The 22,203-nt window shown below is 60.6% G+C and overlaps 1 protein-coding gene across 12 annotated transcripts in view; it reads right to left on the bottom strand.

Annotated features, from left to right (window-relative positions):
• Positions 1-22,203, bottom strand: part of ARHGEF10L (Rho guanine nucleotide exchange factor 10 like) — a 160,412-nt gene that overhangs the window by 20,645 nt on the left and 117,564 nt on the right. For all 12 annotated transcript variants that reach the window (XM_086715822.1, XM_086715821.1, XM_086715825.1 and 9 more), the window contains 4 exons: positions 19,388-19,474; positions 17,689-17,909; positions 16,632-16,786; positions 9,174-9,322 (listed from right to left, as the gene is read on the bottom strand). In XM_086715822.1, coding sequence (XP_086571948.1) covers positions 9,174-9,322; positions 16,632-16,786; positions 17,689-17,909; positions 19,388-19,474 — 612 coding nt within the window. The remainder of the gene's footprint in view (positions 1-9,173; positions 9,323-16,631; positions 16,787-17,688; positions 17,910-19,387; positions 19,475-22,203) is intronic.

The following is a 22,203-nucleotide window of genomic DNA, read 5'->3' as shown; positions in this document are numbered from 1 at the left end:
CCGAACGACCCAGCAGAATGGAGGCATACGCGGGGCCCTCCTCCCCACCCCCTGCTTGGTCCCCAGGGCGGGCTGCCCGGCAGGCACAGTCATGGGCCCCTCCAGAGATCACCCACGGAGCACTCGCCAGCTCCTTGGCCAACCCTGCCTCCGCGTAACGCCCCAGCCACCTGGGATGAGGGCCCCTCCCTGCCGTCCCCATCTAACAGGCAGGACACGGAGGCTTCGAGAAATCAATGGTGTGGGGTCACTCCACCAGCCTGGGGCTGGGCCGGGAACGGAGACGCAGGGGTCCCGCTCTGATCCGCTGCTCTGGGCAAGGCACCGTCTGTGGTTTAAAGGCAATCGGCATGACGACTCCCGTCCCTTTCTTTATCTGTCTTATTCTTATCAACGCGTCACAGCTGAGAAAACAGAGAGGCTGAATGACACTCACAAAGTCACGGCACAGGAAACGGGGGGGGGGGGGGGGAGGAGGTGGTGGCCAGGATTCCAGCTCAGGGTGACCAACCGCCCCGGTCTGCCTGGGGAGGTACCTCTGTAGCACCAGAAGTCCAGCGCCCTGTCCTGGGCAAGCTGGGACGGTTGGTCACCCCAGAGGGACCCCACAGGCCACACCTGGTCTCCCGGCCATGCACAGACACCGTTGTGCCTCCACACACCTCCTCCAGAGTCCCACCTGCTCACGGCCAAGGGATCACGTGCCAGAAGCAGAGGGGTCCTTCTGGCGCATTTCTCAGGGGGGCCCAGGACGTGACACCCGCTTCCCCCTCTCACCAGCAAGTCGGTCAGCACCCCTCGGGCTCAGCCGACTCATCTCTAAACCGGGGGTGAGGTCGTGTCTGGCTAACGAGAGACCTGACCTGGTGCTGGGCTCTTCCAGCTCAGGGCCACCCCGGGAACCGAAAAGGGAGGGACGGACGGGTGGAGGTCCCCACACAGCTCCAAGACTGCCAGCCTGTCCCGAACTTTCAACAACCCGTTTTGGAATCAACTGTGAAAGACTTGGCATCCCTGGTGCATTTTTTCCAGAAAGACGGTCAACTGCTTAGTCTGCAAACCACCTTTGCCCGTGCCTCTAAAAACTAAACTAAAATCCATTGGTGCAGCGGCTACTCTGGAGGGAGTGGAATATGAAAAGCACCTCTGAGCGTGGGCCACCCAGAATCCCCTCGTTAGTTCCTATTTAATTTCCTTCTGTTGTCTTGGGTTACGTGAGGCGGCAGGCGGTTCCTCTCCACCTGAGGGGGGACGCCGGGCTGTGGGCCACCCGGGGCCACCCAGCACCTTCAGAGGGAGTCTGGCCCTAGCACGTGCCCCAGCCCTGCCCTGCCCTGTGCAAGCAGTGCCCTGGCTGAGCCTGCGGTCTGCCTCTGCCCCAGCCACCACGGGGGCCCCAGCAAGACAGGGCAGACACAGGACACGCACCTACAGCACCCACAGCACCCGAGCACGTCTGGGCCCCGCTCACCGCAGCTCAGCTCAGCTCACGGAGTCCCCGCAACCCCCTCCAAGGGGTAGGACCACTGAGCATCTGGGCAGACAGGGGAACTGAGGCTCGGAGGGGGCGTGACCTGCCTGGAAATAGCCAGGCTGAGCTCAGTGTGCCTGGCTCACCTTCTGTGTGACACTTTCATCAGCCGCTTCCTGCTCAGAAGAGGCAGTGAGGTCATGGGCTCCGGGCCAGACTGTCAGGGGCAGCTCCCCGACTTCCTGCCTCTACCTCCCCGACTTTGGGGTGATAAGGCGAATGCCACATAGGGCTGCTGTAAAGATTCCAGGAGTCGCGACTGGCAAAGGCCTTGGAACAGCCACTGGGACAAGGGAGTTTCAATGAGCGTCCACCCCACGGCCCCACCCCCACCACCGCACCCACGCCAAAGGAGCAGCTGCACAAGAGCAGGGTGGCCCAGTGCAGGGACCGAAGTGCCAGTCAGTGCCCAGCCCTGCGCCCGAGGGCTGGGAGAGGCGGGAAAGAGGCAGTTCTGGATCAGGTGTGATGGGAGCTTTGTTCGGGAAAGATCCTCCAGCAGCCTGGCCTCAGAAACAGTTCCAGGTGCCCGCTACGGTCGCTCTGCCTTCTCTGCTTTGCTTCCCTGCGGGCCCCACCTGACTGAGCCTGAGTGATGCCAATCCAGGCACGTCACCTCACCGGGTGTCCCGAGAAGTCCTGACCAAGCCCTTCCTGTCACCGTACAACAGCTGTGACACTTGGTGTTTCACATACATTGAGCCGCAGGTCCTGGGCTCTGTTCTGTAATTATCCCCATTTTACAGGCACTCAGCGGCAGAACCCAGGGCTGAAGCCAGTCAGCTCAGCTCCCCAGCCCACATGGACCGCGATGCGAGCTCACCCAGACACGGAAGCAGGACGGCCTCCTTGGAGCTTCCAGCCCAGCACACCCTCCCCCAGCCGGCTGCCAGGCTTGAGATGACCATTTGAATGTGCGAGGCACTGGCCTGAACCCCTTCCTGTGTGATCTCACTCAATCTGTGATTACACCCGGAGTCTGGTTCTGGGCTTAGGCTCCCAGCCTCCACTGCATCAAGGCCCAGCCTGGGGCCCGGCATTCAGGGGTCCGTCCGCAGCTCTGTGTATCTTTGCCAGGTTCTGGGGGGCTGGGCAGCTGGTCCAGTGATGTCTGTCCTACAGGGCTCAGAGCGGAGGGTAACCGCAGAGGGGGTGTGGGGGGCACATGGGAGAGCCAGATAGACAGGAGGACAGACTGACAGCCAGAGACGCTGGGGGCGGGGGGCAGGGGCTCAGAGACAGAGGACTGCCACCTGCCGCCATCATCTGTCCCCTCCCTCACCCGCAGCCCCCATCTGTTCTCTCCGTAATAACCTCTTCTGTCTTCCCCTCACCACCTCCCTCCTCTCTTCCATGGCTTCACAGAACCTGCTCCCTGAGCCGACAGCTTCTTGGGTTCAGCCAAACAACTTGTTTTTAAACCATGAAGTCCTTTACCAACCTAAATCTTCTAGGACAGGGGGGGACCACCTATGGGATACAAGAAAGACCTGAGCTCTTCCCGGTGAGGGGAGAGGGGGCCTGGAGCCCTGCCCCTCAACCATCCCCAGGCCCGTAGGACGTCACTGGAGATCCCTCCTCGCAACCCCCCGATGCCCGGAGCAGGGTCAGCCCTGAGCTATGCCTGACCCCTCGACACATCCCCCAGGAGGGGGGGGGGCCCGCAGGATCCCCAAACCCACCCCCACCCCCTACCCTTCACAAGCTCCCTGAAAGGAAGTTCTTCTAAAAGTCTAACCTCCATTCTTCCTACTGTTGGAAAACGCTCACTATCGTTGTTACTGTCTGAGCCTCCTGGGAAGTCTCTGGTCTTTAGAAAATCAGTGTCTCAAGTTTCACCAGCCAATTTTTAATTTAAAAAATAAATAACAGGCCGACAATAATAATGATGCGCGCACTTAAAAAACTAAGACAAAACCGTGGAACAGAGAGGACTCAATGCAGTGACATGAGCCCTGCCCCGCACGCGCAGGGGGCCCCCAGCACCCCAAGGACTGGGTGAATCTTTCCGCCCTCATGCTAATTTGCATACCATTACCCAGGAAACCCTGCGCCTAGACTTCGCTTTTGCAAATTCCCACCTGTTTCGTGTCATAAATAAGACGGGAGACAGAAAACTAATACAGCCCAGGGATGCATTATTCATACCACATCACACTGTTATGATAGATTTACAACAGCTAATACATGCAAACTAAGTTTGGGCACTAAACGTGAAAATTAAGGGTGGGGAAGGTGGGTGTATGCGGGGGTGGGCAGGGGGACATCTGGGGGCTGTCGGTGTCCAGGAATCCAGAGAAGTTTCTTCTCGGGCATGCTTGGCGACAAAAAGCATCGGTGCCTGTATCGGAGGCCAGCGCCTGGGTGCCAGGGGGGCGTGGCAGCCGCAGGAAGTTCGGGAGCCAGTGCGAGGTGGGAAGCACCTTTCATGGGCTCGGTGCTGAGCTCTGAAGCAGGCTAACGTCACACCCCCTGTTCCGCACATCCCCTGGCCAAATCTGCCCTCCTCGCTGAGCGGGCCTGCCACACTCCGAGCCCATTCCCCGAAGGGGCGTGCCCAAGGCCTTCACGGCCCTTCGCTGAGCACCTGCTATGCGTCCACCTGGTCTCAGCACCAGCTCTGCAGTGGGAGCCAACCGGGCGTGCTCCTGCCCTCACTCAGCCTCGGTCTGGTTAATCTGGTAACTGTCCCCAAAACATCAACACGCGGCCGTGGCCAGTGCTACGAGAGAGAATGGCCTGGTGTCACGGCAGCGGGTCACAGGGGTATGACCCAGTGCACGTGGAGGAGGGGAGGTGGTCCAGACAGGCTTCTCCGCGGGTGGGAATGGGGGAGCCAGGGTCTAATGAGAGCGACGCTGCCCCCATTAACCCTCTCAACAGCCCTGCGGGACAGGCGCCAGGCCCGGTCCCCAAACACGGACACAACCCGCCCCGTGTCCCAGCACTCTCCGGGCAACCTGTCCCCAGTAAGGTTTTTTTTGTTGGTTTTGTTTTTTTTTTTAATTAAGATGCAACAATCATCCCACAGCCGGCTTCCCCTCCAGCAATCGGTTAAAATGAAGTCCATACGACTGGATTAGACTTTGAAGGTGCCGATCTAGATAATGAACAGGAGGACGCGGTGTTGACACAGGCCCTGGTGAGCTACATGATTATTTAACAGGCCTCGCTGCTGTCCCGCTGGGATCAAGGAGCTGAACAAGCAGTTGGTGGACGAGCGTCAAGCCGAGAGACAGACTATGGGCACTGGCCCCGCGGGGGACAGGCTCAGTGAGGTCAGGGGCGGCTGACGGGGCGCAAGCGGGCCTAAATGGAGACGGCTGCAGGGGGCGGGGGCGCAGCTCAGGGGCCTGGTCCCGGGGAGCCCTCCGAACTGTGTCTGCGCACCATCGGGCTGACTGCGGCCCGGCTCACGGTGCCTCCCCTGCTCCAGCATCATCCCCGCCTCCTCCCTTCCTGCCCTCATCACAGACACGCGCCTGCCTGGCCCGGCTCGGGGGTCCTGACCTCCAGGAACCTCGCCTGCTCCTGTCCCTCCTCTGGCTGCATCTGGCACCCCTCGTGGCTCCCTTGGGTTCCCGCTGGGCCTGGGCCTGCCCCCTCCCGGTCTCCCCACCCTGGGTTGATACTGACTACCCCAGGTCTGCTCCCCACACTGGACTCTGAGCTCCCTGCAAGCTGAGAGCAGGTGCTACTCGGGTCCGTCGATCCCTGCAGCACCCCACACAGAGGGCCTGGAAATCAGGACACCCCCCTGTCCGTCCACCATGACTATTTACTCAGATCACTGCTATGTAAGCTGGACACCGGGGAAATGAAAATGAACAGGCAGCAATCCTTAGCCTGGGAGACGAGTTGGCGGAGAAAGCAAGTATAGGAACGAATGACAGTTCCCAGGAGCTACGTGTAACAGGACAGAAACTGCAGGGGACAAATGCAGCCCAAAGGAGACAGCCTTCCATCTACCCAGGCGGCCAACACAGAGGTCAAGAGCAGACTCAGAAGTCAGATGCCTGTGCTCGGAACCCAACTCCTCCTCCTTCTAGCTGTGTGACCTTGGGCAAGTCACTTAACCTCTCTGTGCCTCTGTTTCCTCATCCGTGAAGTGGGAACAATAACAATGCTCATCTCATAGGGTGACTTGAGGGTTAAACAAGTTAATTCATGCAAAATACTTAAAACCCATACCTGATCCCCACCAAGTACTCACGATGTTTCGGTTATTATTATTTCCTGGGGGTGGGAGAAAACCAGGCAAAGCCTCTCAGAGTCGACGCGAGGCCGACGTTAACTCACTGTGTCTTCACATCTGGCCCAGAACCCCGCTCACCACACCTGCAGCCAACGCTGCAGAACCCCGCTCACCACACCAACGCACTCCGGGGCCTTCTGGCTTGGAGCACCGAGCAGTTGTATCTCAAATCCCCATCGAGGGTTTTCTCAGGCCTGGGGCAGAGGCGCGCGCCGGGCCCTGGGCGGCTGTGCGAGAGCACGGCAGCCCGGACGGCAGCCGGGTCTCCAGGCTGCTCCCCCAGGCCTGGCTGACCGTGTGCTGGGCACCAACGAGAGCCTCACTAGCTGCGGCCGGACGGAGCTTGCTTCCAGAGCCCCGGTGCTGAGGTGGGCAGGCTTCCTCTATTCCAAGCGGCAGCAGAGTGCAGCTTTATTAAAAATGCACGGCGATCACCTCATCGCTGGAGGGTTGTGGGGACCGCATGGCACAGCGCGCGAGCTTTCCGGTCTCCCTGGCCGCAGAGGGGGCGCGTGCTCCCTCTGACCCGCCACCCCTTCTTCCGTCCAGCCTCCTGCACCCGACGCCCCCCCGACACCCCCCGTGGCGTGCAAAGCAGATGAAAGGCCATATTGATCCCTTCTTGAGCAGCTGATCCAGAACTAATCTTGAATCATCACGGCCTTGAGCTGCAGCACGGTGGCCGCATGGCCCCAGGGCCGGTCGGGCCAGAGCGGGGCTCCCAGGCCTCGGTAGGACTGTGCTGCGGCTGGTGGGCAGCAAGATCGGGTGAGAGATGGCCGGGGCCCGGCCTCACCCGTGTCCTGCCCTCCGTCCAACCGTCCCACCCTCCCAGGACCGCCGTCGGCAGGAGGCGAGGCCCCTGCCAGTGACCCAAGACGATGGCGCGCCCGGGGTGCGGACACGTGTGACACCGACCCAAAGGGAGCTGGATTCTCCAAATAAGCCGTAACGAGGATTTAGGTTAGGGACCTGATTACGGGGATGACTCATGCTCACTGAACACCTGCTGTGTGCCAGGCCCCGGGGTGAAATAACCGTTTTCCATAAATGTTCTCACTCGACCCTCTAGAAGTACTGTTAACATCTCACTTTACGGATGAAGCGACTGAGGCCCAGGAAGGCTCAGTGCCTGGTCCAAGGGTGCACAGCTTGGCAGAACAGAGCAGGGCCACCCAGCTGGCCGGCCAGCTGCACACCTCCAAGGGCTTGGGACGCCCAGAGAACCCGGCGTGCGGGGCGGGGGGTGTGGCCAGGACAAAGATGGGGCCACTGCCTTTGGTGATGGCCCCCATTCCCTCTCCAGGAAGTCTCAGGGCCCGGGGGAGGGGGGTGGAGAGGGGAGGGGAAGAGATATGTTCTGCTGTGCCGCTCAGGCCCCACTGCTCACACCTTCTCCCCAGCAACCAACAGCCACTGACCCCCCCCGCCCCCCGCCACAGGCCTGTGCTTTCTGGGTCCTCAGGACCTTCCTCAGACAATTCTTCTTCTGAAACACCTCTTCGTTCACATCCTGCCTCCCAATGTCCTCAGCTGCCTCCTCTCTCCCACCCCTGCCCCATTTCCCCTGTTGGCATCAGGAGCAGGTCCTCTGGCCAACAGGGGACTCGAAGAGCCTACACCTTCTCATCTCATCCTCTCTCTGCTCTTGGCTTCTTCATATCTCTGGGCTCACTTTTCCCACGTAGAGAACAAGGTTGTGTCTCCCCCATCGGACTGGAGGCCCTCAAGGGCAGGGCTGGGCCTTCCCCCATCAGACTGGAGGCCCTCAAGGGAGGGGCTGTGTCTCCCCCATCAGTCTGGAGGCCACCATGTGCAAGACTGGGACCCCTCCTCCCTTCCCCAGCTGCCCTCAACCAGGCCCCAGTGCTCAGCTGCCGGCCGAGGGCCCCTCACCACTCTCCTCCGAGAGTCAGAACCTGCACAGGGTTCGAGCAGGGGAGAGCAGAGGCGGCACCCGGGCCTGCTGTGAGGACAGTGCAGGGACACTGGGGGAGGGGCTGCAGGAGGTGAGCCAAAGGGTCCAAGACGGGCCTCATCCTTCCTCCTGCCTGGGGGCTTGAGACCCAGGAGTTTAGGGGACCCCGAAGGCCCTGGGGAGCCAAGTCTCCCTGCTCTCCTTCCTCTCAGAAGGGGGAGGAGGTAAGAGGCCCTTGGAGCAAGTGCAGACAAGCCCCCAGAGCAAATCAGGCGCTGGGAAGGGGGCCTGTGGCTACAACGGCTCAGGGCTCCCCTCCCCGCTCTGGCTTTCCCCCCAGGAAAAGGAAAAAGAACAAGAAATCCAGAGCGGGAGGTAGCAGACTCCTTCCTGCTCACGCCTCCCTGGCCCCTCCCTGGAGTGTCCCTCCCCCTGCGTCCACCCTGCCCCTGGCCAGGCCCAGCTGCACCAGTGAGGTCACAGGTCCTCAGGCTCTGTCCCCAGAGCGGAGCCCAGGAGTCACCTTCAGCCCCCAACCCCCTTCTCCTCTAAAGGACAATTAGAACTCAAAGCCTCAACCCTCTGGTTCTATTCGCCCACAGCTCCCTGGGCCTCAGTCTCCCCCCCTGACCCGGCTCCCATCACCTTGATCTTACGACGGCAAGACTCCTGTAGTGCTCTCGCCTGCCTGTCGAGTAGCCAATTTACAGCCGGTCTGTAGAGATGACTGACCAGGCGAGCAAACGGTAATGGTCCCCCCTCACAGAAGCTCGCCCAGGGCATCGGTCTGTTCCGACCCTGAGCCTGAACCCAGACCTCTCTTCTGGGCCCGGTCATCAAGGCCTCATTCCACGCTGATAATCCAGACAAATCAAATGATGGCAAACGTCACCGAAATACCACTGTGGAGCCACACCCAAGTCTCACGCCTGCCACCCAGGATGGGCCCCGGGGTGTGGAGAGACGGGGTGGGCAATGCTGTTGGGCGGCGACAGGCACGGGCCCAGGCTGAGTCCAGACGGAGGCCCCGCGTGGAGGCCCTCATCCCAGGGGCCAAGGCGCAGGCCGTGCTCCGCCCACAACGGAGCAGGGAGCACCCAGCAGCCTCCAGGTCCACACTATTTAAAGAGCCCAGCCCCCAGGACAGCTGCATCCACACTGGCCTCCCCTCAGCACAGCCAGGCCCTGGGTACAGTGCAAGGCAAGGACCCCAGTTCCAGCCCCACAGGCAGCAGGAGATCACGGCTCAGCCCAGTGGTCGTGACCCTTCCCCTCCAGGCAGCCCATCATCCAGGGATGATGCCGGGGCAGAGGGCAGGGCCCGGCAGCGATTTGGGGGCCCCTCTGCTTCTCAGCAAACCCTCACTGATCCCTGAGACACAGCTGGAACCATGAGAAGGGTCTGCAGGGCTCTGCCCAGCAAGACGGCCCGCGGGCCGGCGGCCTCGAGCCACAGGTAGGGCCAGTACCTGAGTCTGCAAGCTAGTGGCATCTAACACAGTGACCCGAGGCCCACAGCTGGCCCACACGGCATCCTCCAGGCTCAGCAGGGTGCGGACAGGTCCTGGCCCCACAGTCAGGCACACGGGAGGGCTCTCCAGGTCCCAGGGGACACCACCTGCAGGGAGAGGAAAAAAGCAGGTCAGGAGCGGGGAGGGGCACTCCTCAACCCTTGGGAACGGATGGGAACCCTCCGCAGAGGGAGCACCTGCTCGACCCTCTCTGTGGCCCTTCTCCCTCCTCCAGAGGGTCGGGGCTGTTCGTACCTGCCTCCGTTGTGCCCCACCCCCTCTGGGGGCTGAACCCCCCAGTTCGCCCTCCTGCTCCCCTCCTTTATCTTTCCCGCTTTCATTGCCTCCCTCTCTCCCTTTCCCTCTCTCTTCTGTTCATCCCACGCACACTTGGTGAGCGCCAACTCGGTGCCAGGCCACGTGCTGCGCCCTGGCAAGAGCGCAGACCCTGCCCTCAAAGAACCCCCCTGCTGGCTGGAGAAGCCAAGGGGCCGGTTGATCAGCAGTCCCCATACAAGGTGACAGGCACGAGTGACCGGGCACGCACAGCGGGCCTTGAGGACTTCGAGATAAAGGGGAAAATTCGGCACAGGGGAAGAAATCCCAGGAGGTTTCCCAGCATCGGCAGCATCCGCACAGTCCTGCCAAGAAGGCCGCACAGCATGGTGGGAAGTGCCTTGACCCATCTCTCCCCCCATCTCAGGGCCTCAGTTTCCCTATCTGTAAAATGGGGCAACCACCAACGTGGTCTCCGAGGACTTTTTCTACACGTTTCTGGCCGACTCTTGCCATCTCTGAGACCTTGCTGTCTCCAGGACACTCTGTCACCTGTACCAAGAGCTCTGATGACCTTCCTCCTCCAGAGATGCCTCCACCTCCGGGTACAGAAGAGGAAGCCTGAGGGGCAATTAGTCCACAGTCCACCACCCCTGGAGACGGAACAGAACAAGAGACCTGACCCGGCTCTGGACACGATTCTCCCCTGCCCACCCCAGGGGTGCTCGGCCGACCCGAGAACATGCCTGGAATATCCCCGGGTGTGTGAGACAGGCGTTTCTCTGAGGTCACACTCAAGGCCACACGGAACCCCCGGGGCCACCCTGTCTTGCCAGCATACCGGGTGAGAAGTGGGGGGCGTTGAGAGGGAATCTGGGGCACACTATGGAGACAGGCGGCAGTGGCTGGGGCCTGGGAAGAGGGCAGAGGCTGCTGCTGGCGTGCCAGTGCCCGGCCGCCCTGACAGCCCCCCCACCGGGTCCCTGTCATAGCCCATCCCTCCGAGCCAGCTGCTGGGGGCCAGGGCGGGGCATGACGGGGCACAGCTGTCTGCAGGGCTGGGGGGGCCACCGGGGCACCCGGTGGAAGTCGCCGCTTGGGTGCATCGGGAGGAGCCCTCGGAGGACAGACCAGATGCCCTACCACCCCCGACCCCCAGCTTTCCCTCTTCCTCTACCCCTCCCCCACCCGTAAAGCAGGGTCTCCTCTCGCCCTTCTGTCCCACTGACAGCTGGCAGACTCCCGGGTCAGCTAGGAGGTGGGGCATAGGGTCTTTCCAGCCCATGAACATGAACACACGGGGAGTAGGCTGGGCCAGAACCCTGGCCGCAGCCCCCAACCTTCTGCAAGACCTTGGACAGGGGACTTCACCTCTCGGAGCCTCATCTGTAAAATGGGCGTGACAGGCGCGCCTGCACGTCGCAGAATCAGAGGAGACACGCAGAACACAGCACGGGGGTGGCACCCAGTCAGGAACACTGACAGCTTTGACCTGCCAGGCGCTCTGCTCGTGAGTCGTTTCCTGAACTCCTGGCAAGCCGGTGTGGAAGGCGCTATTCTTATCCCGGTTTTACGCCGAGAAAACGGACACAGAGAATTTAAATAACTGGCCCAAGCGATGCGGCCAGAAAGCCTGCAGTTGCCCGCTAGCTCTTGTCGGGTGTCATTTGCTACAAAACAGCAGTGTGCAGAAGCAGGTGTGGACTCGCCCTGACTGACGTGACAGCAGAGACCCAGACAGCTGAGAGGTTGTGCAAAGCCACCCGAAGGGTGACGGGCCAAGCAGGGCTTGAACTCCGCTCACTGATCCTGGCCTCCTTCCCCAACCCTGGCGCCCTCTCGGCTTCCCAGAGTTTCCGACGGGCTCTGGGATCAGGACTGGGGTCTAGGATGGTGAGTGACCACACGGTGGCCGGGCCTCCACAAGGGATGCTGACCCCCTGGCCCAGACACCAGAACCACAAACTGCAAGGCTTCTGGCGCCCCCCAGTGGCCAGAGGTGAGTAGTGCGTGTGTGTGGCTGAACTACTGTGGCTGGGGTGGGGCTGTGACCTCTTGGGGGGTGGGGGGAGGGGTTGGTGAGCAGGCGGGGAGCAGCTGGGGATGCTGGGACCACACGTGAAAACAAGGGAGTGGGGGCTCTGCCCCGTGGGCACACTGGTGAACTGTCTACCCTGTGCTTTTCTAGCACAGAGCACAGTCATGGCTGCCTGGGGTGGGGGGTGGGGTCTGAGCCCTGAGGGCCACATCACTCTGACCCCTCCTCCAGAAACCCCCCAAGGCCTGACTCCAGGACAAAACGATAAACTGTGGCAAAATTTAATAAGATGTTTGTCTATCAAAAAGGGCACCGGACAGGCTCCAACAGGCTCTAACGAGCTGAGCCTCAGTTTCCCCGAGTGCACCACAAGAGGCCAGAGCTCAAGGGCTCCTCCCAGCCCTCCCGAGCCACAACCTTAGGATTTTAAATGCAGTCACTGTGAGCTCGGGGCAGGGCTGACCCCGGTCCCCTCCGTGCCCTGCAGCGGCTCTGGGTAAGCCCGCACACGTCCTGGCACACACGTGCACACTCACATGCACACGCCAGCCCCGAGTGACAGCCTATCCGTCTGGGCCCAGGACCGGCTCTCACGCCAGACGAAGGGAGATGTCTCAGCAAAGGCACCTTCAGGAAGCAGCTGGTCTCCCTCAGGGACGCTCACCCCGCTGGAGTCACAGGTCAGGACACAGAGGGAACGTCCTCGGGGCCGAGAAAGGCCCAAAGGGCAGCCTGAGCCCAGCAATAACGACAGTGACGATGATGGTGACAGGAGCTAACAGGCGCCTGTCCCGATACTTCCCGGGCTCCATCTGGGCACCTGACTCATCACATGGGGCCTTCACATCCACTCTGTGTGCGGCTGCCTTCACACCCATTTTACAGGTGGGGAAACCGCGGCTCAGAGAAGGGAGGCAATAGGCCCAACCTCTCACAGCTGGGACTCCATCCCAGGCAGCCTGACTCCTCAGTCCATCCCCTTACACATTCCATCATCTGCCTCCTCGAGGGGGTGGCCCTGGCCCTCGTCCCCAGCACCTAACCAGGGACAGCCCCATACCCATAACCCTCCTCTGCCTGCTCAGAGATGGGGTGACAGAGGGTACCTGGAGGTAGCTCCACTCAAACACAGGACTGGGCAGGGACAGCAGCCACCTGAGTCATCTCTGGGTCCCAGTGCCCTGCTCAGGGCCTCGCACCTCATGGACACTGAATACGTACTTGTTGAGTGAATGGAAGAACGAATGAATGAATGTGTGAGTGAATGAGTGAGTGAGTGAGTGAATGAATGCACGCAGGTATGCAGAGGCTCCCGGGGAGCAGCAGAATGACTGCCGTGACCACATTGCTCTTGGCCTTGGACTCCAAGGCCCCTCCAGCTCTGCCGTTACGGAACTCTGTGTGGCCTGGTGGCCTTGGAACCCTGTCATGTCTCAGCCGCTGCTTCCGCAGGTCCCAGGACTTGGGCCAGTCCCCCGTTGGCTCTGCACCTCTTCCTTAATATTTCTGGGCCTTCCCTTCTGCAATGAGCCAGATCACGGGCCAGAAATCCCCGTTTTACTAGGTCTCGGTCTCAGCCAAACCCAGGCAGGACGGTAAGCCTGACTACAAACACGAATATTCCGTCCGGCACTGGCTGCGAGCCCACGAAGGGTCTGTGTCCAAATTTCCCCTTTTTATAAAGACATCCTTGCGCTGGATCAGGAGCCCACTCTACTCTACTGTGATCTCATCCTAACTAATCACATCTGCAACAACCCTACTTCCCAGCAAGGTCACGGTCTCAGGTTCCAGGGACTAGGACTTGAGCCTCTGAATTTGGGGAGGATATAACTCAACCTATGCTAGAAGATGTGGGTCTAACTATTGGCTTTCAGCCCAGAGCTGAACCAGAAAGGCTCCACACCCGGGGCGCCTGGGTGGCTCAGTCGGTTAAGCGTCCAGCTTCGGCTCAGGTCGTGATCTCAGAGTTGGTGAGTTCAAGCCCCACATCGGGCTCCATGCTGGCAGCTCGGGGCCTGAAGCCTCTTCGGATTCCGTGTCTCCCTCTCTCTCTGCCCCTCCCCTGCTTGCACTCTCTCTCTCTCTCTCTCAAAAATAAACCAACATTAAAACAATTAAAAAAAGAAAAAGAAAGGCTCCAAACCCTCATTTTTTCGAGGTGGGAAGGGACTTCCCAAAGGCCCATGGGTGAGCCAAGCATGAACTTAGGTGTCCTCAAGTGGATTATTCACAATTCCCAGACTCTCCAGGCCACCAGGAGCACCAGAGGGGGCTCCACCAGCACAGGGCTGCAGAGATTGGCCCAGGAGCTCTGGGGCTGGGATGGGGTATAGGTATCTGAGGCCTCAGTGAGTCTGGAGGGGGCCCCACAGCTAGGTCATGGGCCAGGACGATGATTCCAGGCCCTGCCACATGCAGCCGAAGTGAAAGGTCATGGGGGGGACCCTCCCCCACCCTACACCGTGAGGCAGGTCCTGAGAGCCCCTCCGCCCGCCCCCGGCCTTCCTGCCTGGACCACCTCTGGAGGATAGCACAGAAAGAATGGGGGAAGGGGGAGGCCGGGCGAGACAAGGCCTCTCCCAGAGGCCTCCCTGGCCAAAGCCAAACCGAAGCCCCAGAGGGTGGGCTCCAGAGAGAAAGAGTGAGCCCAGGCCCATTTGGCCAGCCGGGTGTGACGGCCTCCCAGCCAGCCTCCCTGCCTCCTCTCCCGTCTGCCGGCCGCAGGGCAGAGTGCTCAGCCTCTTCCAACATTCTATTTCCCATCGACTGAGACAAACCCAAGGCCCACCCTATCAGCCATCTGCTCCCAGACCCTGCCCCCTGCCACTGCCCCCCTGGTTACTGCCCAGCTTCAGCATCCCATGCCTCGGAGAGGCCTTTGCCCACCAGCCCACCCCATGCCCGGGGGTCAGGCCCTCACGTGCCACCCTGTTTCCCCCCAACGCCCCTCAGCGTGATGTATAACCATAAGCTCCCTACCTGTCCACTTGACTGATTCTGTCTCCCGCTACAGGCTATCTACATTCTCCAGGGTCACACCTGTTTTGCCGGCCGCCATATCTATGGCACATAGCAGGTGCTCAGCAAATACCTGGTGACAAGCGTCTGCAAGGCAGCAAAGCTGGGAGAGTGACTAGCGGATCTCAGCCCCTCCTCCCGGCCCGATGGCCTCCAGCTCCGCTCGGGGAAGCCCAAACCCCCTTACGTCTGGAGAGGGCCCTGGCCCTCGCAAGAGGACTTGGGCTCGGGCTCACCCACGGCACTTTGGGAAGTCCCTTCCCACCTGGAAAATGAGGGCGTGGAGTCCAGTGGTCCCCAGTGGCCTTTCTGGTTCTGACAAAGCACCAGGCTCTAACCCTGGGCTGAAAGCCAACGGTTAGACCCCAGGCCCCCGTTATGGGTGTTATGTCCCCCGCAAATTCGTAAGTTCATGTCCTAAACCCCAGGACTTCAGAATGTGACCTTATTTAGAAGTAGGGGTGTCACGGATATAACTGATTAAGATGAGGTCATACTGGAGTAAGGTGGGCCCCTAATCTAATAGGACACAGGGGAGGCAGCCATGGGAGGGCAGGTCCTGTGGCCAGAAGCCAAGGAAGCACCAGAAGCTGGGACAGGAACCTGGAACAGACCCTTCCCTCCCGGCCCTCAGAAGGAATCGACCCTGCCAGCACACTGGTCTTGGACTGCTGGCCCCCAGAGCAGGAGGTGGTACAGTTTGTGGTGTCTCATTAAGGTGGCCCCAGCGATCTCACCCCGCCCCCCCACCTCCTCCCACCCCCATGCCCAAACTGGTAAGTCAGGAACCAGGAGGCAAAGGGCCAAGGGCAGCCCCTAGTGGGGACCCGGGCGGCCAGGGCAGGGCAGGGCTCGCGGGATTCAGCAGGAGCCACAGGGTACAGGTCCCCTTGGAACCCCCCGTTTAGATCTCCAAAAATCAGGGTCCACGTTTACACTCTCACACATGCAACATCTGTCGGTGAGAGGGATTTTTTTTTTCCCTCCCTCTTCCCCCTTTAATTAAAAACTATAAATGCCTTATCAAAAGCTAATTAAAAATACCAACACAGTGCCAAGTGGCAAAAACATAGCTCCGTGCAAATATCCGTTTATATCCTTGCAACAGGCAGTGATGACGCAGCAATTAGAGGCTCTCTCAGGAGGGAGGGGAGGGAGGAGGAGAGAGGGAGGGGGACAGAGAGAAGAGGAGGAGAGGGGAGGGGGAGGGGAGAGAAGAGGGAGGGAGGGGAGGGGAGGAGAGAGGAAAGGGGAGGAGAGAGGGGAGGGAAGGGAGAGGAAGGGGAAGAGAGAGAGGAAGAGGGAGGGAGGGGAGAGGAGGAGGGGGAGAGGTCTATGACTGCTGAGCTTCAGACCCATCAGCCCTCTCTGGGCGCCCTGGGGGTGGCTGCCCTCCCACCCCCAGCACATATCTTGGAACCGGGAGCCGAACGAGCCACAAGGGCACAGGGGCCACGGCCTTCTGTGTGGCTGTGCACAACCCACACCCCCTCCCGGACTCCCAAGATCTGCAGTTCTAGAGGCTTGTCGGGAGAATTCAGGTGATGCGCACAAATCAAACACTTCTCCCGTTCCTGGCGCACAGCAGCTCAGACCTGTTAGCCTTGCCCTCCAGACACCATCTGTGCCATCCGTGGCTTGATAACGTGACAGGCGTTCAAATGCTTGACTCCATTTAAGCACTCCCCGTGCCAGGTTGCTTTGCCTGGCCGGGTTGTTTAACCCGCCGGGACCCGTGCACAGCGGGTACAGACATATGCCCATTTCACAGACGAGGAGACCCAGGTGCAAAGAGAAGCCGATCGCCAGCGGACACAGCCATCGACAGGGCAGTGAGGGGACCCCAGACCCCAGAGTCTTTGTGACCCAGAGTCCCTGCTCTTCCCAGAGCCTCCTGCTAATGGGGTGAGCTGCCTGCACGGTAGTGAGCGGCCTGTTCCCGCAGGGACCCCCATGGAATCTCTAACTACCCCCAGACTCCCCGATTTGTGTCTGAGCTGCCTCCTTGGCCTGCCTCCCGCGGCCGCTCGCAGGCAGTGCCCGGGGCCGCCCCCCACTGCCCCCAGCACCGCCATCCTCACCACTGGTCCGAGGGTAGGCGGCGACGGTCCCATCCTGCAAACCAGCGAACAGGTGGAAGGGGCTATGCCGCAGGCAGAGCACAGGCTGCAGGCCTGGGCTCCTGCAGGTCGCCAGGCACTGGGTACCCGTGTCCACGCTGCCGTAAACCAGGATGCTGTGGGGAGAGGCCCGAGTGACTCACGGAGCCCCCTCCCCCCACCGCCCCACAGGCCCTCCCGCGGAGAGGGGTCTGGGGGCTCCCCAGCTCAGCCAGGCCTCCCTGCCATGGCAACAGGCCGTTGTCCCACTCTTTGGGAGCCTGCACTTGGCCATGGGTGGTTCTTTGGAGGACGGCACGCTCCCCACCCCTGGTGCCAGGGAGAACTAGGTGGGAATCTCGAGAGGCGGCATGATCAAGGTGCCGAGAAGACTGTTTTCAGGGGGCACCTGGGGGGCTCAGTTGGTTAAGCGACCGACTTCGGCTCAGGTTGTGATCGTGCAGTTCGCGGGTTCGAGCCCCATGTGGGGCTCCGTGCTGACAGCTCGGAGCCCGCTTCCGATTCTGTGTCTCCCTCCCTCTCTGCCCCTCCCCCACTCACACCCTGTCTCTCTCTCTCTTTTTCAAAAATAAATAAACATTTTAAAAAATTTAAAAAAGGGGGCGCCTGGGTGGCGCAGTCGGTTAAGCGTCCGACTTCAGCCAGGTCACGATCTCGCGGTCCGTGAGTTCGAGCCCCGCGTCGGGCTCTGGGCTGATGGCTCAGAGCCTGGAGCCTGTTTCCGATTCTGTGTCTCCCTCTCTCTCTGCCCCTCCCCCGTTCATGCTCTGTCTCTCTCTGTCCCAAAAATAAATAAACGTTGAAAAAAAAAAAAATTAAAAAAAAAAAATTTAAAAAAGAAAAAAAGTGTTTTCAGGACCCCACAGACACAAGTGGGAATCCAGACGTGCCGCCTTCCAGCGGACTGACCCCAGGCTGTTGTGCCTCAGTTTCCCCCATGAAATGGGGCAATGATGCCGGCTTCATGGCCAAAAAGGAAATGAGGCCGTGACACGCGCCTCCTCCCCAGGCCCCTCACCTGCCATCCTGGAGCCCGAGGCAGATGGTCGGATGCACTGCAGCTGAGGGCTCAGCGGCCACATGGCCCTCGTCTCCGCTCTCCCCCTCCTCCGGCTCGGGAATGTACTCCATGCAGAGCACAGGGGCTGCCAGCGGGAAGGACTTGACCGTGCGTGGCGAGGGCCGGTTCAAGGAGAAGATCTCAACCTGGCCCCCTGCACCTTCCTGCCCGCCCCCAACCTGTGGCAGAGACCCGGAGAGGCCGTCAGGCACAATCGCCAGAGCAGGGACAGAGCTGGGCCCCCACCCTCCCAGCGACGTGCCCCAAACTTCAACTGAGGTTAGGCATCGGGAGGAGCATTCCACCCCCCTCCTGCCCCCACACGTCCTGCTGTCACTGGAGGTCATGCTTCCCCAGTTGCCATAGCAACAAGTTAGTCCAAACGAAATCAGTTAAGGAGCTAAGGTAGACTAAACACCAAGTCAGCTCTATTTCCCCATCTTTAGGGTGAATTTCAACCAACAAATAGTGAACATACATGTGCTCCTTCAAAATGTTCTTCTCTTATTTACCATTCTACTTCTGTGTCACGCACAGTAGGCACTTAATACACACTTGCTGAATGGATGGACAGATGAATAAACGGATGGAAGCAAGGGATAGAAAAGTGGGTAGATAGATGAGCAGATGGATAGATAACTGTATGGATGAGTGGGTGGATGGATGGATGATTACACGGATAAGTGGATGGATAGATGGGTGGATGAGTATATGGCTGGCTGGCTGGTTGGATAGTTAGATGGTTGGTTGGATGGATGGATGGACGGACGGGTGGATGGATGATTGGCTGGATGGTTGGATGGCTGGATGGTTGGCTGCATGGTTGGTTAGATGGATGGATGGATGGATGGATGGATGGATGGATGGATGGATGGTTGGATGGATGGTTGGATGATTGGTTGGATGGTTGGATGGCTGGCTGGCTGGCTGAATGGATGGATGGATAGATGGATGGATGGAAGGAAGGATGGATGGATGGATGGATGGATGGATGGATGGACGGATGGACGGATGGCTAGATGGTTGGATGAATATACCACATGCTAGAAACTGGGGAAACAGTGAGAAACAAATCACCCTCAGAGGACACTTGGGTTGGACTCTCAAGAGTGAGCCAGTGTTCCTGCCTGAGTGCCTAGATACAGGAATAAGCAGGAACTGGAAAGTGGCCAAAGGGGTGGGGAGGTGGAACCCCAGGCAGCCTATGGGAGAGCACAGGCTGCATCACAAGGAGCGTAAGGGGACCTATTTGAATTGAGAGAGGCTTTGCCAGGAATCCCAGGGGAAAAGAGGTGGGTGGGGGTCTCTGCCAGAGATGAGCAACATCCAGCCCTGCTTCCTGACCCCCAGGGTAAAAGACCCTGACATCCAGGTACTCGGCACAGCTTTGTTCGTTTCCTTCGTGGCACATGGCCATTTGCAACAGCCACGTTCACTTCTTCGTCACTTGGTTTTCTGTCGTCCCTGGTGAAGTCGCATGTGCCAACTCTGAGCACACAGCCCAGTACAGAGGTTCCCAGGAAGACCCTCCTGGCTGAAGATGGACCTAACGGGGGCCAGCAGGCAGGCAGCACCCTCCAGCACCCCCTTCCCGGTGCCACCCTCCCTGCTTCTGTCCTGAGGCCAGAATCCCTGGCTGGGTTCAGGAGTGACTTACCCAGAGGTAGCCCTGTGGAAGGGACGTGCTCACCGCCGAGAAACCCAGCAGGGGACAGCTGACAGGACTGTGGACCAGGGCCCCAAGCTGTGAAGACACACAAGGCACACACGTCTGGCAGCAGGATCTCTGTCTGAACCACCACCTGTGGGGTTGTTAAGCCTGCAGATTTCCGGGCCCCATCAGGCCTCAAATGTGAATCCCTGAGGGGGATGGGGCCGGGAAAGCCCCATAGGATCTCCAGGCAGTTCCTATCCACTCACGTTTGACCAGTGCTCTTCTAGAACCTTCTGGCTAGGAGGCGCCCGAATGATGCTCTGGGCCAGCCACAGATTTCTCAGACTAAGCAACGTCCAGATAAGATTTGATGGAAACCACTGATGCCCACCACCCCCCAATTTCACAGATGGGGAACTGAGGACACATGATTGCCCTAGGCCACGAGAAGATGAGTGCCAGGGCCCAGCCTGCGCCAGCCGCCCTCCTAGGTCTTCCTGAAAAGCACAGTGGAGGAGGGAAGGGGTGCTAGACATCTGGTACCACCCCACTCAACATCAGAACCCCTTGCGGACGAGCTAGACCCGGCCAGTCCGTCTGTCCGGCCAGGGCAGCAGGGTGAGGAGATGGCTTGGCCCTGTCGTGGACGCTGCTGGAACCCGGGGCCAGCGGGAGGGGAAGGAGGCCAAGAAGGGACAGTTCAAGGGTCCCCACCTGCAACGCGGCCACCACGGGACCTTTGCTGGGCAAGTGCTGCCCTCTGCTGGTGGTGAAGGCCCTGGCCCGCCCCGGCCCTGTTGGGATGTTCGAACAAGATGTCCCATGGTTAAAGGTAAGGAAGCCCAAAGAGGTCGCCTCATCCAGTCCCCTCATTCAGAAGTCAGCACACTGAAGCTCAGGGGGGTGGGCATGGGAGGCACATGACTGGCTCAAGGTCACATAGCACGTTAGCAGCGGAGTCAGGGCTGGAATTCAGAGTTCCAGCTCCCTGCCCAGTGCCCTTCCCGCTCTGGTTAATTCTACCCAGAGGCCAGGCCGCCCTACTGGAGGCCTGGGCAGTCACCAGCTCCCACCTCTGCACAGCTGGGAGCTCTAGAGGCTTCCCTTGCCCCGGCCCCCGGGGCCCCCTCAGGCCCCTGCTCCCCAGTCGTTTTGCTTCCTGGTAGGCCACAACCAGCTGAGGCCGCCCAGCACCCCCCTGTCAGGCTGCTGCTCCCGTCCTCACAGACGGGCACGGGGCAACCACAGCCCAGGCTCAGACGTTTCCATGGCAACTCCAGGGGGCCCAGAAGTCAGCCAAATAGAGTCCAGGTCCAAAGTGATGGCAAAAACTCAAACGGCTCGTTGGACGGGCAAGGCCCCGGACCCAGAAGTCCCACCTGTGCCAAGAAGCCAGCTCTCCCAAACCACAGTGCCCCACGCAGCACAGCAGAGAGCGGCTCGGGGCTGGGGAAGGAGACGGGCCGTGGAGGCAGCCAGCCTGGGCTCTGGTCCCAGCTCAGCCGCTACCAGCTGGTGACCCCACAGGCCAGTTCGTCATGCTCACGGAGGCCCTGACATCTCATCAGGATGGTCGTGGGGACTGGAGAGGCAGACAAAAAAGCAGCGGCCGCTGCTGCTTACCAACAACCTCCTGTGCATCACCTTACCTCACGGGCAGGCCCAGGCCAGGAGGGGAGGGCTGGGGCAGGGCTGGGAGGCAGCGGAGTCCTGGCTAACGATGGCCAGGACAGAGGCTCTCGGCCAGCACGCTGAGGCCTAAGCGAGCCTGGAACAGACCCTCTGCAGGTCGGGGCCACAGCCCCGGCCCCCCCGAGGGGCTACGTCCTAGAGCACCTCAGTGCAGGGGGGCACCCCCACCCCTCTCCCCGAGCCCCTGCCCCCAGGTAGGGCTGCAGCTAACGGTGGGGACACCTTTGCACTGAACCCTCCAGGGACAGGCCCCCAGCCTGGATGGGTGCCGCCGGGGTGACCCCGCGGCCGTGACGCCTTCGGAAACCCTCCAGAACAGACGCTCGTGGGGCCCTAAATGTCCTCGGATCTTTGCTTCCATCTCTTGAACTCTGCACACACGCCCCGTGACAGGCCTGCCAGTGCTCGGCATGAAGCGCGCTGCCGGCCAAGGTGGCATTCCCAGCATCACTCGGCTGGAGCTCAGGCCCAGGGACGCGTGTGTCCCAATGACGTCCCCTCGAGGAAGGCCTTGGTGTGGCCCAGCCTGGGCCCCAGCCACCCGCCGGCACTGAGAGGAGAAACGCTCCTTCCTTCAGCCCCCATGTCCCCGTTCCTTTGACCCCCCACGCACGCCCTCATCCAGCTGGCAGGACATAGCACGGACCTCGTCCACGCTGGGAGGGGGCTGGGGCCAGCGAGCGTTTTCCCGGACGGCAGACTGAGTCCTGGGCTCCCAGGAGGCCAGCCGCAGAGCCCGAATCCTGGAGAGAGGCGGCGGGCCAGGGGGCCCAGACAGCGGCCAACAGGCTCACATCTGTTGCCACGCTGGTTGGACAAGGCCCTGGCGCTCCGGGCCCCTAATGCATCTGGCCGCCTGCACAGAGCTGATGGGGCGCATCTGCCCGGTCCGGGGTGGGAGGCAGGTGCAGGCGGAGCGGAAGTGGTGTCTCGGGACCCAGCAGATGGGCACACGCAGGTCCCTCAGGAGCTCCACAGGCTCGCCGCCCCCGGAGATTCACTGGGGGTTCTCTTCGCTCCCACAGGGGGCTCCTCAGGAGGTGGCAGGCGGGGGGCTTGGAGGGGGCTAAGGATGCTCCCCAGCCTACACACCCCCAGGCCCCGAGGGCTCCACATAAGGAGTATGA

This window comes from Puma concolor, chromosome C1 (genome assembly GCF_028749965.1).
Source record: "Puma concolor isolate L17-30 chromosome C1, mPumCon1.1.hap2, whole genome shotgun sequence".
Lineage (NCBI taxonomy): Eukaryota > Metazoa > Chordata > Mammalia > Carnivora > Felidae > Puma > Puma concolor.
The sequence above is the reverse complement of the archived record's forward strand: the minus strand, read 5'-3'. Positions and strand labels throughout refer to the sequence as shown.